The sequence below is a fragment of the Bombina bombina genome, chromosome 8 (genome assembly GCF_027579735.1).
Source record: "Bombina bombina isolate aBomBom1 chromosome 8, aBomBom1.pri, whole genome shotgun sequence".
Taxonomy (NCBI): Eukaryota; Metazoa; Chordata; class Amphibia; order Anura; family Bombinatoridae; genus Bombina; species Bombina bombina.
The window spans coordinates 254,683,944-254,699,562 of NC_069506.1; the positions used below are offsets into that span (position 1 = coordinate 254,683,944).

Genomic DNA, 15,619 nt, shown 5'->3' on the forward strand with positions numbered 1-15,619 from the left:
TAATAATAAATTAAGTAATGGATTTAAACTTTAAAAAGTACAAACTGATCATGATGCTTATTTTTAACAGCCATAGAGTTTATTAATATGTTTTAGGTAGATAAACAGTATTTCAAATTTCACCAACAGCACTGTAAGATATGATTAGTTCAGCATTGTCCCTCTCCCACTTTTAGTATTGTGAGCAGCTCCCTCTAATGGCTCAGGTCATGCAGGGCTATGACAGTCCTACCTGAGATGTTAATACACTGCTATAAATAGCTATGTGAGCCTAACACTGGAATCAACTATTTTAAATACTGAAGGGGGGAGGGGGATATGTCTTACAACTGCCCTATCACTCCCAGCAGCGTTCAGCAAAGAACTTGTTACCAGCCTACAATGGGTTACTGCTCCTATGTAAAAGTAAACATGTAGGGAGCAGTGAGGGAAATATGAGCTTGAATGAAGCAAGTAATGAGTAAGCATGCAGGGGGCAGTGATGGCAGCAGAAACTTAAGTGAAGCAAGTAATGAGTAAGCATGCAGGGGGCAGTGATTGCAGCAGGAACTTGAGTGAAGCAAGTAATGAGTAAACATGCAGGGGGTAGTGATGGCAGCATGAGCTTGAGTGAAGCAAGTAGTGAGTAAGCATGCAGGGGGCAGTGATGGTAGCAGGAGCTTGAGTGAAGCAAGTAGTGAGTAAGCATGCATGAAGCAATGATGGCAGCAGGAGCTTGAGTGAAGCAAGTAATGAGTAAACATGCAGGGGGTAGTGATGGCTGCAGGATCTTGAGTGAAGCAAGTAGTGAGTAAGCATGCAGGGGGCATTGATTGCAGCAGGAGCTTTAGTGAAGCAAGTAATGAGTAAGCATGCAGGGGGCAGTGATGGCAGCAGGAGCTTGAGTGAAGAAAGCAATAAATAAGCAAGCAGGGAGCAATGATGGCAGCAGGAGCTTGACTGCAGCAAGTAATGAGTAAACATGCAGGGGGTAGTGATGGCAGCAGGAGCTTGAGTGAAGCAAGTAGTGAGTAAGCATGCAGGGGGTAGTTATGGCAGCAGGAGCTTGAGTTAAGCAAGTAATGAGTAAGCATGCAGGGAACAATAATGGCAGCAGGAGCTTGAATGAAGCAAGTAATGAGTAAGCATGCAGAGGGTAGTTATGGCAGCAGGAACTTGAGTGAAGCAAGTAGTGAGTAAGCATGCAAGGGGGCAGTGATGGCTGCAGGAGCTTCAGTAAAGCAAGTAATGAGTAAGCATGCAGGGGGCAGTGATGGCTGCAGGAGCTTGAGTAAAGCAAGTAATGAGTAAGCATGCAGGGGACAGCAATGGCAGCAGGAGCTTGAGTGAAGCAAGTAATGAGTAAGCATGCAGGGGACAGCAATGGCAGCAGGAGCGTGAGTGTAAGAAGCAATAAATAAGCATGCAGGCGGTAGTTATGGCAGCAGGAGCTTGAGTGAAGCAAGCAATAAATAAGCATGCAGGAGGCAGTGATGGCAACAGGAGCTTGAGTGAAGCAAGCAATAAATAAGCATGCAGGAGACAGTGACGGCAACAGGAGCTTGAGTGAAGCAAGTAGTGAGTAAGCATGCAGGGGGTAGTGATGGCAGCAGGAGCTTGAGTGAAGCCAGTAGTGAGTAAGCATGCAGGGGGTAGTGATGGCAGCAGGAGCTTGAGTGAAGCAAGTAGTGAGTAAGCATGCAGGGGGTAGTGATGGCAGCAGGAGCTTGAATGAAGCAAGTAATGAGTAAGCATGCAGAGGGTAGTTATGGCAGCAGGAGCTTGAGTGAAGCAAGTAGTGAGTAAGCATGCAAGGGGGCAGTGATGGCTGCAGGAGCTTCAGTGAAGCAAGTAATGAGTAAGCATGCAGGGGGCAGTGATGGCTGCAGGAGCTTGAGTAAAGCAAGTAATGAGTAAGCATGCAGGGGACAGCAATGGCAGCAGGAGCTTGAGTGAAGCAAGTAATGAGTAAGCATGCAGGGGACAGCAATGGCAGCAGGAGCGTGAGTGTAACAAGCAATAAATAAGCATGCAGGCGGTAGTTATGGCAGCAGGAGCTTGAGTGAAGCAAGCAATAAATAAGCATGCAGGAGGCAGTGATGGCAACAGGAGCTTGAGTGAAGCAAGCAATAAATAAGCATGCAGGAGACAGTGATGGCAACAGGAGCTTGAGTGAAGCAAGTAGTGAGTAAACATGCAGGGGGTAGTGATGGCAGCAGGAGCTTGAGTGAAGCCAGTAGTGAGTAAGCATGCAGGGGGTAGTGATGGCAGCAGGAGCTTGAGTGAAGCAAGTAGTGAGTAAGCATGCAGGGGGTAGTGATGGCAGCAGGAGCTTGAGTGAAGCAAGTAATGAGTAAGCATGCAGGGGGTAGTTATGGCAGCAGGAGCCTGAGTGACGTAAGTAATGAGTAAGCATGCAGTGGGTAGTTATGGCAGCAGGGGGCTTGAGTGAAGCACGTAGTGAGTAAGCATGAGGGGGGCAGTGATGGCAGCAGGAGCTTGAATGAAACAAGTAGTGAGTAAGTATGCAGGGGGCAGTGATGGCTGCAGGAGCTTGAGTTAAACAAGTAGTAAGTAAGCATGCAGGGGGAAGTGATGGCTGCAGGAGCTTGAGGGAAGCAAGTAGTGAGTAAGTATGCAGGGGGCAGTGATGGCAGCAGGAGCTTGAGTGAAGCAAGTAGTGAGTAAGCATGCTGGAGGCAGTGATGGCAACAGGAGCTTGAGTGAAGCAAGTAATGAGTAGGCATGCAGGGGGCTGTGATGGCAGCAGGAGCTTGAGTGAAGCAAGCAATAAATAAGCATGCAGGGGGTAGTTATGGCAGCAGGAGCTTAAGTGAAGCAAGTAGTGAGTAAGCATACAGGGGGTAGTGATGGCAGCAGGAGCTTGAGTGAAGCAAGTAATTAGAAAGCATGCAGGGGGCAGTGATGGCAGCAGGAGCTTGAGTGAAGCAAGTAGTGAGTAAGCATGCAGGGGGCAGTGATGGCTGCAGGAGCTTGAGTGAAGCAAGTAGTGAGTAAGCATGCAGAGGGCAGTGATGGCAGCAGGAGCTTGAGTGAAGCAAGTAGTGAGTAAGCATGCAGGGGGCAGTGATGGCTGCAGGAGCTTGAGTGAAGCAAGTAGTGAGTAAGCATGCAGGGGGCAGTGATGGCTGCAGGAGCTTGAGTGAAGCAAGTAATGAGTAAGCATGCAGGGGACAGCAATGGCAGCAGGAGCTTGAGTGTAACAAGCAATAAATAAGCATGCAGGCGAAAGTTATGGCAGCAGGAGCTTGAGTGAAGCAAGCAATAAATAAGAATGAAACTACTGCAAATCCCAGGAGAGGATCTGATAGAGGAGCGATCTTTCCAAAGAATGCAATAATATGATATAAACTCGCTAAGTCATGAATGTTAAAACCATAAATAATGATAACCATAAGGCGAATAATACTCAAATCAGCAAACAATAAATGTAAACATGAAATACGTAAAAAAAATTAAATATATGAATACGATATCGAAAATATAAAAGAATAAAAATTAAAATACTCTGGGGAAATAGCGCTTAGTAATCAATATAATGCAAAATAAATCCCAAAATGTTTGTGAATGAATCACTTGTTAATATACAAGCCAATGGAAAATATGAATGAGTTGCTTGTTTGTTACCAAGACTTAGAAAGAGAGTCTGATGATAGTGTATGTTTCAAAAATCTTTCCAGCATTGACTGCAGTGAAGTCAGGCAGCTCCTCTTGACCTGGCCGCAGGAGCTTGAGTGAAGCAAGTAGTGAGTAAGCATGCAGGGGGCAGTGATGGCAGCAGGAGCTTGAGTGAAGCAAGTAGTGAGTAAGTATGCAGGGGGCAGTGATGGCAGCCGGAGCTTGAGTGAAGCAAGTAATGAGAAAGCATGCAGGGGGCAGTGATGGCTGCAGGAGCTTGAGTGAAGCAAGTAGAGAGTAAGTATGCAGGGCATGGGGCAGTGATGGCAGCAGGAGCTTGAGTGAAGCAAGTAGTGAGTAAGTATGCAGGGGGCAGTGATGGCAGCAGGAGCTTGAGTGAAGCAAGTAGTGAGTAAGCATGCAGGGAGCAATGATGGCAGCAGGAGCTTGAATGAAGCAAGTAATGAGTAAGCATGCAGGGGGCAGTGACTGCAGCAGGAGCTTGAGTTGAGCAAGTAATGAGTAAGCATACAGGGGGCAGTGACTGCAGCAGGAGCTTGAGTGAAGCAAGTAGTGAGTAAGTATGCAGGGGGCAGTGATGGCAGCAGGAGCTTGAGTGAAGCAAGTAGTGAGTAAGCATGCAGGGAGCAATGATGGCAGCAGGAGCTTGAATGAAGCAAGTAATGAGTAAGCATGCAGGGGGCAGTGACTGCAGCAGGAGCTTGAGTTGAGCAAGTAATGAGTAAGCATACAGGGGGCAGTGACTGCAGCAGGAGCTTGAGTGAAGCAAGCAGTGAATAAGCATGCTGGTGGCAGTGATGGCAACAGGAGCTTGAGTGAAGCAAGTAATGAGTAAGCATGCTGGTGGCAGTGATGGCAGCAGGAGCTTGAGTGAAGCAAGTAGTGAATAAGCATGCTGGTGGCAGTGATGGCAACAGGAGCTTGAGTGAAGCAAGTAATGAGTAAGCATGCAGGGGGCAGTGATGGCAGCAGGAGCTTGAGTAAAGCAAGTAGTGAGTAAGTATGCAGGGGGCAGTGATGGCAGCAGGAGCTTGAGTGAAGCAAGTAGTGAGTAAGCATGCAGGGAGCAATGATGGCAGCAGGAGCTTGAATGAAGCAAGTAGTGAGTAAGCATGCAGGGGGTAGTGATGGCAGCAGGAGCTTGAGTTGAGCAAGTAATGAGTAAGCATACAGGGGGCAGTGACTGCAGCAGGAGCTTGAGTGAAGCAAGTAGTGAGTAAGCATGCTGGTGGCAGTGATGGCAGCAGGAGCTTGAGTGAAGCAAGTAGTGAATAAGCATGCTGGTGGCAGTGATGGCAACAGGAGCTTGAGTGAAGCAAGTAATGAGTAAGTATGCAGGGGGCTGTGATGGCAGCAGGAGCTTGAGTGAAGCAAGCAATACATTAGCATGCAGGGAGTAGTTATGGCAGCAGGAGCTTAAGTGAAGCAAGTAATGAGTAAGTATGCAGGGGGTAGTTATGGCAACAGGAGCTTGAGTGAAGCAAGTAATGAGTAAGTATGCAGGGAGTAGTGATGGCAGCAGGAGCTTAAGTGAAGCAAGTAATAAGTAAGTATGCAGGAAGCAGTGATGGCAGCAGGAGCTTGAGTGAAGCAAGTAATGAGTAAGCATGCAGGGGGCAGTGATGGCTCCAGGAGCTTGAGTGAAGCAAGTAGTAAGTAAGTATGCAGGGGGCAGTGATGGCAGCAGGAGCTTGAGTGACACAAGCAATAAATAAGCAAGCAGGGGTAGCGATGGTAGCAGGAGCTTGAGTGAATCAAGTAGTGAGTAAGCATGCAGGGGGCAGTGATGGCAGCAGGAGCTTGAGTGAAGCAAGTAATGAGAAAGCATGCAGGGGGTAGTTATGGCTGCAGGAGCTTGAGTGAAGCAAGTAGTGAGTAAACATACAGGGGGCAGTGATGGCAGCAGGAGCTTGAGTGAAGCAAGTAGTGAGTAAGCATGCAGGGGGCAGTGATGGCAGCAGGAGCTTGAGTGAAGCAAGTAATTAGTAAGCATGCAGTGGGTAGTTATGGCAGCAGGAGCTTCAGTGAAGCAAGTAGTGAGTAAACATACAGGGGGTAGTGATGGCAGCAGGAGCTTGAGTGAAGCAAGTAATGAGTAAGTATGCAGGGGGTAGTTATGGCAGCAGGAGCTTAAGTGAAGCAAGTAATGAGTAAGTATGCAGTGGGTAGTTATGGCAGCAGGAGCTTGAGTGAAGCAAGTAGTGAGTAAGTATGCAGGGGTCAGTGATGGCAGCAGGAGCTTGAGTGAAGCAAGTAATGAGAAAGTATGCAGGGGGCAGTGATGGCAGCAGGAGCTTGAGTGAAGCAACTAGTGAGTAAGCATGCAGGAAGCAATGATGGCAGCAGGAGCTTGAATGAAGCAAGTAATGAGTAAGCATGAAGGGGGCTGTGATTGCAGCAGGAGCTTGAGTGAAGCAAGTAGTGAGTAAGAATGCAGGGGGCAGTGATGGCAACAGGAGCTTGAGTGAAGCAAGTAGTGAGTATGCATGCAGGGGGTAGTGATGGCAGCAGGAGCTTGAGTGAAGCAACTAGTGAGTAAGCATGCAGGAAGCAATGATGGCAGCAGGAGCTTGAATGAAGCAAGTAATGAGTAAGCATGCAGGGGGCTGTGATTGCAGCAGGAGCCTGAGTGAAGCAAGTAGTGAGTAAGCATGCAGGGGGCAGTGATGGCAGCAGGAGCTTGAGTGAAGCAAGTAGTGAGTAAGCATGCAGTGGGTAGTTATGGCAGCAGGAGCCTGAGTGAAGCAAGTAGTGAGTAAGCATGCAGGGGGTAGTTATGGCAGCAGGAGCCTGAGTGAAGCAAGTAGTGAGTAAGCATGCAGGGGGTAGTTATGGCAGCAGGAGCCTGAGTGAAGCAAGTAGTGAGTATGCAAGCAGGGGGCAGTGATGGCAGCAGGAGCCTGAGTGAAGCAAGTAGTGAGTAAGCATGCAGGGGGTAGTTATGGCAGCAGGAGCCTGATTGAAGCAAGTATTGAGTAAGCATGCAGGGGGTAGTTATGGCAGCAGGAGCCTGAGTGAAGTATAACATTTAAAGACTCTTAAACACAGTACAATTGCATATTTAATAAATGCAATAAAAAATTGCAACTTAAACAAGCAGTAGATTTTTGTTGTTACAAAGTTATCTGTCATTTCTCTGTCCCCTTAATCAGACAGCCATTAACCAGACTCATAGGGTTATACTATAAACTCTTGCACATGCTCCGTAGGAAATGGTGCCTCTGAATGTGTGTGCACAAAAAGACTGCACATTTTGAAAATGGGAATAAATTTAAATCTTTTATCTGTGTTTGATCCTTTTGTGAGGTCAGACTCATAATTACCAATGAGCATTTGTGCAATAATAGAATACAATGTTTTAATAGATTAGAGCATTTCATTGTCACATTAATATGTCTCTTGTAGTAGTTATTAGTAAATAAAACGATTTCTAATGAGACAGTTAAACCCTCTTACTTTTCTCTTGTTTTAATAAAATATCCACCAACTGCAACAAGTATTACAAAGACAACAACAGCTCCAACAGGTCCAATCTTCCCCCAAAGTAAGTTATCTAAAAAAGGGAAAAAATATGTATAGTTATAAATAATTGTTCAAAGTGAAAACAGAGGAACAAAACTGGGAAACCTTTAAAAATGCAGCCACATGAGACATTAAACAAACATTAAAGGGATATGAAACCCCAAATTTTTATTTCATGATTGAGAAAGAGCCTGTCATATTAAACAACTTTCTAACTTACTCCTATTTTCAATTTTTTTTAGTTCTCTTGGTATCTTTTGTTGAAAAGCAGGGAATTATGCTTAGGAGTCAGCCCATTTCTGGAGCACTATTTGGCAACAGTTTTGCAAAAATGTTATCCATTAGCAAGAGCACTAGATCGCAGCACTATTTGCTGCCATGCAGTGCTCTAGTAACCTATCTAGTAGACATGTGCATGGCGAAAAAAATCGGTTCGGTTCGGATCGATTAGTATTTTTTCGAATTTTGGTTCGGAGCGATTCGAATTCGGAAAAATTTGAATCAATTCGGTTCGGATTTGTTTCAGATTCATTCGGATTCGAATAAATTCAGTTCAGATTTGTTTCGGATTCATTCGGATTCGAAAAATTCGGTTCGATTCGGTTCGATTCGGTTCGGTTCTGAAATTCGGAATTTCGGTAAGTGTTAGGTGGGATTAGACTAGTATTATGTACATTAGGTGTAACCCATAGCAGAGTGATATAACCTAATATACTGTACAATACCAGTGTAATCCATGGCCATCCGAATCTACCGAATAAATCCGAATAAATCCGAAGTTATTCGTATTTATTCAGTAGATTCGGCACTATTTTAATTCGGAGATTTGGTTCCGAATCGAACCGAACCGAATCGCACATGTCTACTATCTAGGTATTTTTTCAACACAGAATATCATGGGAACAAAGTACATATTATAATAGAAGTAAATTGGAAACTTTTTAAAATAGTATGTTCTATCTCAATCACAAAATACATTTTTTGAGTCTCATTTCCCTTTAAGCAAGGTATTTCCAGACAGCTGCAAACAAACATGTTGCATATTTATAAAATAGGAATTCCATGATCCTGCCACACATTATCATGTTGTTGTTTTGTATTGCTAGAGATATCTCTTGATATAGGCGCACATGTAGCGCCGAAACGCATAGCAAACATCTGTTTTTGAACATACTGATTAACAGTGACGTGCACTTTCAGATAATTCATCATTTTTGGAGGACTGTGACGGATATCAGTGCTGATATTGGAGCAGTTCACTCTTTACCGATTTCCCGATTGGCCAGCCGAATACACGTGTTGAGGCAAGTCACATGACCGTAGACCCTGGGGAGACTTCGGGTGAGTGTGAACGCTGAGATTACGCTTGAAATTCAGAGAACACATTGGTGATTTAATAGATTACAAGGGGCCTCAAACAGGATTAAATCGATGCGGTAAGAGTGTTCCAAGGAATACAAAACGTCATTTTATCAACTGAACTTCATATTGGATGAATCAGTGTCTGCTATACAGAGAATCTTTTTTTGAGACTTTGCTTTATGGTGGTAACATCTGGATTTTAAATATATGGTGCTAATATAGGATGCATATTTATTTATTAATTATTGTATTATTTATTAATTATTGTATGTTGTGGCCACAACGTTTTTTGAGAATTAATTTTACTCTCTATGAAATATAGATCTATTTATATTTAGGTTTGCTATTTTTTTTTTTTTACTTTATTTTATTTAAACTTTTATCAGTTTATATTGACCCCTGCGTTCAGCGCTTCCCATTTTTTTCATTTGTTTAAACCTATTTTTTCCATGTTGGGAGATCACGGATATTTTGTGGGTGAGCATAGGGGTGAGCACTTAAGACAATTCTTGCCTGTTTTCTCTAAAATGTCTACAACAATCAGATTGACTAAATGTAGAGAAAAGTCACACAAACATTTTTTATGACCACATATTAATCTGGTCTAATAATCTCATTCTGCATGACACATATAGTTGCAGCATTAGAGCAAAAAATCTGGCCAATCTTCATTTAGTTTAAAAAAAAAAAAAAAATTGCTCTGTTTGCGGCTGTTTGCTTGCGTCTGTTTTTTTTCGCTTGTATTACAAATTGAATGTAAATGCAATCACTTGAGTGTTATTGAAGTTAACATGCGTCAGGATAGAACGACCTCAGAGCTCTGGTTAACTGTTTTGCAAAATCAAAAATATATTACAAAGTACAGTTACATTCATAATACCATTTAATAAGAATAATTAAAAAAATATTGCGCAAAAAGTTATAAGGGCTAAGAGGTATGAGGTCTCAGGTGTTAGAAAAATAAAGCAGGGCTTTAACATAGAGATACATACATATACATGTCTAAAGATGTATATACTGTATATATATATATATATATATATATATATATATATATATATATATATATACACACACACACGTGTACGTATGTATTTATTTAGGTATACATGTATTTACAGACATATATACACATATAAACACATAAATACATATGTACACATATATAGACATATATAGAAGTGCATTGGAGACCCTTGCAGTTAAAGGGACATTCCGGTCAAAATGTAAATACACATAGATGAATTACATATTTTAATATAAACAAATATTTGCATTATACAGGTATTAGCAGAAATGATTCTAGTAAAAGTTATCACTGTTTTAGTCTTAACATTTTTCTCTGCACGTGTGTGTGAATCATAGCTAGAAATTCTCAGTGCACCAGCATTTAAAATATTGCAGCTTCCCTGAGAGCCAGTGGGGCTTGTATCATGTCAGCAATTAACAAATTGAGTCATTGCCAGATGGTACAAGCACCTTAGGCTCTCTGAGTAAGTGTTGTGTTTAAAATGCTGGTGCACGGCGCATACTTAAATACACTTTTGAAACAGCTATAGCTTTTATAAGAAACAGTTTTGCTACTACATGTATATTACAAAAATGTTTCTATTCAAATCTGAAATGCATACATGTGGTTTTCAATTTTGGGTTGGAATGTCCCTTTAAGTAAATGAAAACATGAAAAGTCATATTTATGTAATATTCATATTTAATAAAGGTTTTAACTATGTATTTACTGTAATATTTCACATTTAAATGTTCTGCACATAGCAGTATTAATAAATAGATATTCCTATATATATATCTGTATATATCTATATCTATACATAATCATGTATATATTTATATATATGTATAAATATATATAAATATATATATATATACATATAAGTATCCTATATACAGGACCGTCTTTAACACAGGGCAAAAGGGGCAGCTGCCCAGGGCCCAGTCTTTGTTGGTTCATGCCAGTCTGCTGATGTCAGTCCTAATACTGTCACAGTCAAAAGTTCTCTGCTTATATTTATTTGTGAGAAACTGTGCCAGACTGTGCTGGGATCATGTGACATGCCAAGCTAGTGCCATGTGTTGTTTTAGGTGTGCACTGTGCAGCACTGAATGCTAAGCCCTAACTCGGCATCCAACCAATCATTATGTATAAGAAAAGGTTCTGCTGGGGTTACAACTGTTACCAGGTAACTGCTCTGGTGGTGGGGATTATTCAGGGTAGGGCTGACTGTAGGCGCATGCAGCAGAAAGCTGGAGAGGCAGGCACGTGAGGATTTGAACATCTGTGCAGCTGCAGAAACTGTTCTCTTCAGTCTTGAGGCACACATACATTGTATTTTTAATATTGGATTATATATTGGAGTGTGTACATAAATTTGTGTGTGCTCTGTAGTGTGTGTTTGTGTGCACATGTATATGTGTATGCTCTGGAGAGTGTGTGTGTGTACATGTGTATGCTCTGGAGAGTGTGTGTGTATACATGTGTATGTGTATGCTCTGGAGAGTGTGTGTGTGTGTATATGTATATGTGTATGCTCTGGAGAGTGTGTGTGTGCACATGTATATGTGTATGCTCTGGAGAGTGTGTGTGTGTACATGTATATGTGTATGCTCTGGAGAGTGTGTGTGTATACATGTGTATGTGTATGCTCTGGAGAGTGTGTGTGTGTGTATATGTATATGTGTATGCTCTGGAGAGTGTGTGTGTGCACATGTATATGTGTATGCTCTGGAGAGTGTGTGTGTGTGTACATGTATATGTGTATGCTCTGGAGAGTGTGTGTGTACATGTGTATGCTCTGGAGAGTGTGTGTGTATACATGTGTATGTGTATGCTCTGGAGAGTGTGTGTGTGTACATGTATATGTGTATGCTCTGGAGAGTGTGTGTGTACATGTGTATGCTCTGGAGAGTGTGTGTGTATACATGTGTATGTGTATGCTCTGGAGAGTGTGTGTGTGTGTGTACATGTATATGTGTATGCTTTGGAGAGTGTGTGTGTACATGTGTATGCTCTGGAGAGTGTGTGTGTATACATGTGTATGTGTATGCTCTGGAGAGTGTGTGTGTGTGTATATGTATATGTGTATGCTCTGGCGAGTGTGTGTGTGCACATGTATATGTGTATGCTCTGGAGAGTGTGTGTGTGTACATGTATATGTGTATGCTCTGGAGAGTGTGTGTGTGTACATGTGTATGCTCTGGAGAGTGTGTGTGTATACATGTGTATGTGTATGCTCTGGAGAGTGTGTGTGTGTATATGTATATGTGTATGCTCTGGAGAGTGTGTGTGTATACATGTGTATGTGTATGCTCTGGAGAGTGTGTGTGTATTCATGTGTATGTGTATGCTCTGGAGAGTGTGTGTGTGTGTATATGTATATGTGTATGCTCTGGCGAGTGTGTGTGTGCACATGTATATGTGTATGCTCTGGAGAGTGTGTGTGTGTACATGTATATGTGTATGCTCTGGAGAGTGTGTGTGTGTACATGTGTATGCTCTGGAGAGTGTGTGTGTATACATGTGTATGTGTATGCTCTGGAGAGTGTGTGTGTGTATATGTATATGTGTATGCTCTGGAGAGTGTGTGTGTATACATGTATATGTGTATGCTCTGGAGAGTGTGTGTGTATTCATGTGTATGTGTATGCTCTGGAGAGTGTGTGTGTGTGTATATGTATACGTGTATGCTCTGGAGAGTGTGTGTGTGCACATGTATATGTGTATGCTCTGGAGAGTGTGTGTGTGTACATGTATATGTGTATGCTCTGGAGAGTGTGTGTGTGTGTGTATGTGTATGCTCTGGAGAGTGTGTGTGTATTCATGTGTATGTGTATGCTCTGGAGAGTGTGTGTGTGTGTATATGTATACGTGTATGCTCTGGAGAGTGTGTGTGTGCACATGTATATGTGTATGCTCTGGAGAGTGTGTGTGTGTACATGTATATGTGTATGCTCTGGAGAGTGTGTGTACATGTATATGTGTATGCTCTGGAGAGTGTGTGTGTGTGTGTGTATGTGTATGCTCTGGAGAGTGTGTGTGTGTACATGTATATGTGTATGCTCTGGAGAGTGTGTGTACATGTGTATGTGTATGCTCTGGAGAGTGTGTGTGTGTGTATATGGGTTAGGGGAGTTTGTTATGTTAGGCATTCCCTTGGTATTCATGAAAGTGGTAATTTTGCTGTACAGTAGCTGTCTAAACAATAAATATGCAGTGAATATCCCAAAACTGGTGAGAAGCTTTTAGGGGGCCCCAAAATAAATTCTTGCACCGGGGCCCTGTAGACATTAGGTCCAACACTGATGTTTACTATGCAATGCCGTGCATTGCATTAAATATTTATGTACTTAAAATATATATAAATAAATTAAAAAACAACATTTAATTAATTAGTAAATATTTTAAATTAATCCACAGTGGAGGAATTTATATATTTATTTACTTATTAGTAGGTCCAGTTTCACATATTGCAATTTATTTCATATTTTTTTGCAAATGATTAGCCCAACAGTGGATGATCCACTGCTGGGCTAATGGTTTAAAAAAAAAAAAATGATTTAGTTGTTTTTTGGGGTGTTGGGGTGGAGAGCGAAATTGCATCGGGGGGGCGGGGGGCCCAAGGAAATGTTTGCCCAGGGCCCAGTCAGTATTAAAGACGGCCCTGCCTATATAATAAAAGGCCAAGTGTGTTTGTCCGAAGCTGTCATGCGCAGTAGACAGCACAGCACGAGGACAAACACACCTGGCCTTTGAGAGTCCCTAAGTCTCTGCTCTTCAGTGCGAGCAGAAGTGTGCGTGACCGAGCGTGGCCGGGTGCGTGGCCGGGGGCATGGTCGATTGCGAGGGCCATGAGGGGACGTGGCAAAGCGTGAGGACCGTGAGGGGCGTGGCTAAGTGTGAAGGGGGCGGGGTCAGGCGGCCCGTGAAAGGCTGTGCAGTGAGAGCTCAAAACAGCTCAAAGAGGGGAGAGAGGGGGTAGGGAAAAGATAAGAAAGGTGAGAGAGATCAAGAGGGGAGATAAAGGGAGCACAAGAGAGACAGCAAAAGAGAGGGGGAGAGACAGCAAAAGAGAGGGGGAGGGAGAGCAAAAGAGAGGGGGAGGGAGAGCAAAAGAAAGGGGACAGAGAGATCAAAAGAGAGGGGGGGGAGAGAAAGAGAGGGGGAGGGGGGAGAGAGAGAGAGAGAGAGAGAGAGAGGGGAGGAGAGAGAGAGAGAGAGAGAGAGGGGGGGGGGAGGAGGAGAGAGAGAGAGGGGAGAGAGAGGGGAGAGAGAGGGGGAGGGAGAGAGAGAGGGGGAGGGAGAGAGAGAGGGGGAGGGATAGAGAGGGGGAGGGAGAGAGAGAGGGGAGGGGGAGTGAGAGAGAGAGGGGAGTGAGAGTGAGAGAGAGAGGGGAGGGGGAGAGAGAGGGGAGGGAGAGAGAGAGAGGAGGGGGAGGGAGAGAGAGAGGGGAGGGGGTGTGAGAGAGAGAGGGGGAGATAGAGAGGGAGAGAGATAGAGGGGAGAAAGAAAGGAGAGAGAGGGGGGAGAGAGAGAGGGGGGAGAGAGAGAGAGAGGGGAGAGAGAGAGAGGGAGAGAGAGGGGAGAGAGAAAGGAGAGAGAGAGGGGAGAGAGAGAGGGGAGAAAGAGAGAGAGGGGGAGAGAGAGAGAGGGGGGAGGGAGAGAGGGGGAGGGAGAGAGAGAGGGGGAGGGAGAGAGAGGGGGAGGGAGAGAGAGGGGGAGGGGGAGGGAGAGAGAGAGAGAGAGAGAGATAGAGAGAGGGGAGGGGGAGTGAGAGAGAGAGGGGAGGGAGAGAGAGAGGGGAGGGAGAGAGAGAGAGGGGAGGGGGAGAGAGAGAGGGGAGGGAGAGAGAGAGGGGAAGGGGAGGGAGAGAGAGAGGGGGAGATAGAGAGGGAGAGAGAGAGGGGAGAGAGGGGGGAGAGAGAGGAGGGAGAGAGAGGGGAGAGAGAAAGGAGAGAAAGGGGAGAGAGAGAGAGAGAGAGAGAGAGAGAGAGAGAGAGGGGGGGGGGGAGAGAGAGGGGAGAAAGAGAGAGAGGGGGAGAGAGAGGGGGAGAGAGAGAGAGAGAGAGAGAGAGAGAGGGGGGGGGAGAGAGAGAGAGGGGAAGGGGAGGGAGAGAGAGAGGGGGAGATAGAGAGGGAGAGAGAGAGGGGAGAGAGGGGGGAGAGAGAGGAGGGAGAGAGAGGGGAGAGAGAAAGGAGAGAAAGGGGAGAGAGAGAGAGAGAGAGAGAGGGGGGGGGGGAGAGAGAGAGGGGAGAAAGAGAGAGAGGGGGAGAGAGAGAGAGAGAGAGAGAGGGGGGGAGAGAGAGGGGAGAGAGAGAGAGATAGAGGGGAGAGAGCGCAAAAGAAGAGGGGAGAGAGCGCAAAAGAGGGGGGGAGAGAGAGCGCAAAAGAGGGGGGGAGAGAGAGTGCGCAAAAGAGGGTGGGATAGAGAGAGCGCAAAAGAGAGGGGGAGAGAGAGTGCAAAAGAGAGGGGGGAGAGAGAGAGCTCAAAAGAGAGGGGAGAGAGAGAGTGCAAAAGAGGGGGGGAGAGAAAGCGCAAAAGAGAGGGCAAGGGTTGGGACTGCTGTACCCTGCAAAAAATGGCCCGTGTGAACGGGCTTTAGGAATAGTAATTATATATTTGTGCAAAAAAACAACATGTAGAAATAAGAATAAATAGAACATATTCTTTTACGGGAAGAACATTGGAATTTGAAATATTAATATTTTTATGTCGGATTAGCGTACTTGACAACATCCAATCAGGTTTGTGCGTGAGTAGGGTGTTAGTTTTTTCCCTCTTCGTTTCTTCCATTGATTTCAATGCTGGGAATAGGTTATCGCACATGCAATATTGTAAGTTCGGCTTTTTATGTGCGTAGGGTTATTTTCAAAAACATGTTGAGTCATGCACAATAAAGAAACTTTGCTGTATACTTTATTTATTTTGTCCCCTTTTCATGTAATTTTACCTCTGAAAACTGTGGATTTTTTAATTCTCAGAGCTGTAAATACACAACACAGACTTCCCAAAGTTACCCCTGCTACATACATTTCCCTCATTGGCTTAAGCAGATGGAAACTGCAAAAACAATACATTTTTA

At 44.2% G+C, this 15,619-nt stretch overlaps 1 protein-coding gene across 2 annotated transcripts in view; it reads right to left on the reverse strand.

Moving 5' to 3' along the window:
• The window catches only part of MAG (myelin associated glycoprotein), a 245,553-nt gene that overhangs the window by 14,418 nt on the left and 215,516 nt on the right, over nt 1-15,619 (reverse strand). For both annotated transcript variants that reach the window (XM_053691254.1, XM_053691255.1), the window contains exon 9: nt 7,096-7,192. In XM_053691254.1, the coding sequence (XP_053547229.1) occupies nt 7,096-7,192 (97 nt within the window). The remainder of the gene's footprint in view (nt 1-7,095; nt 7,193-15,619) is intronic.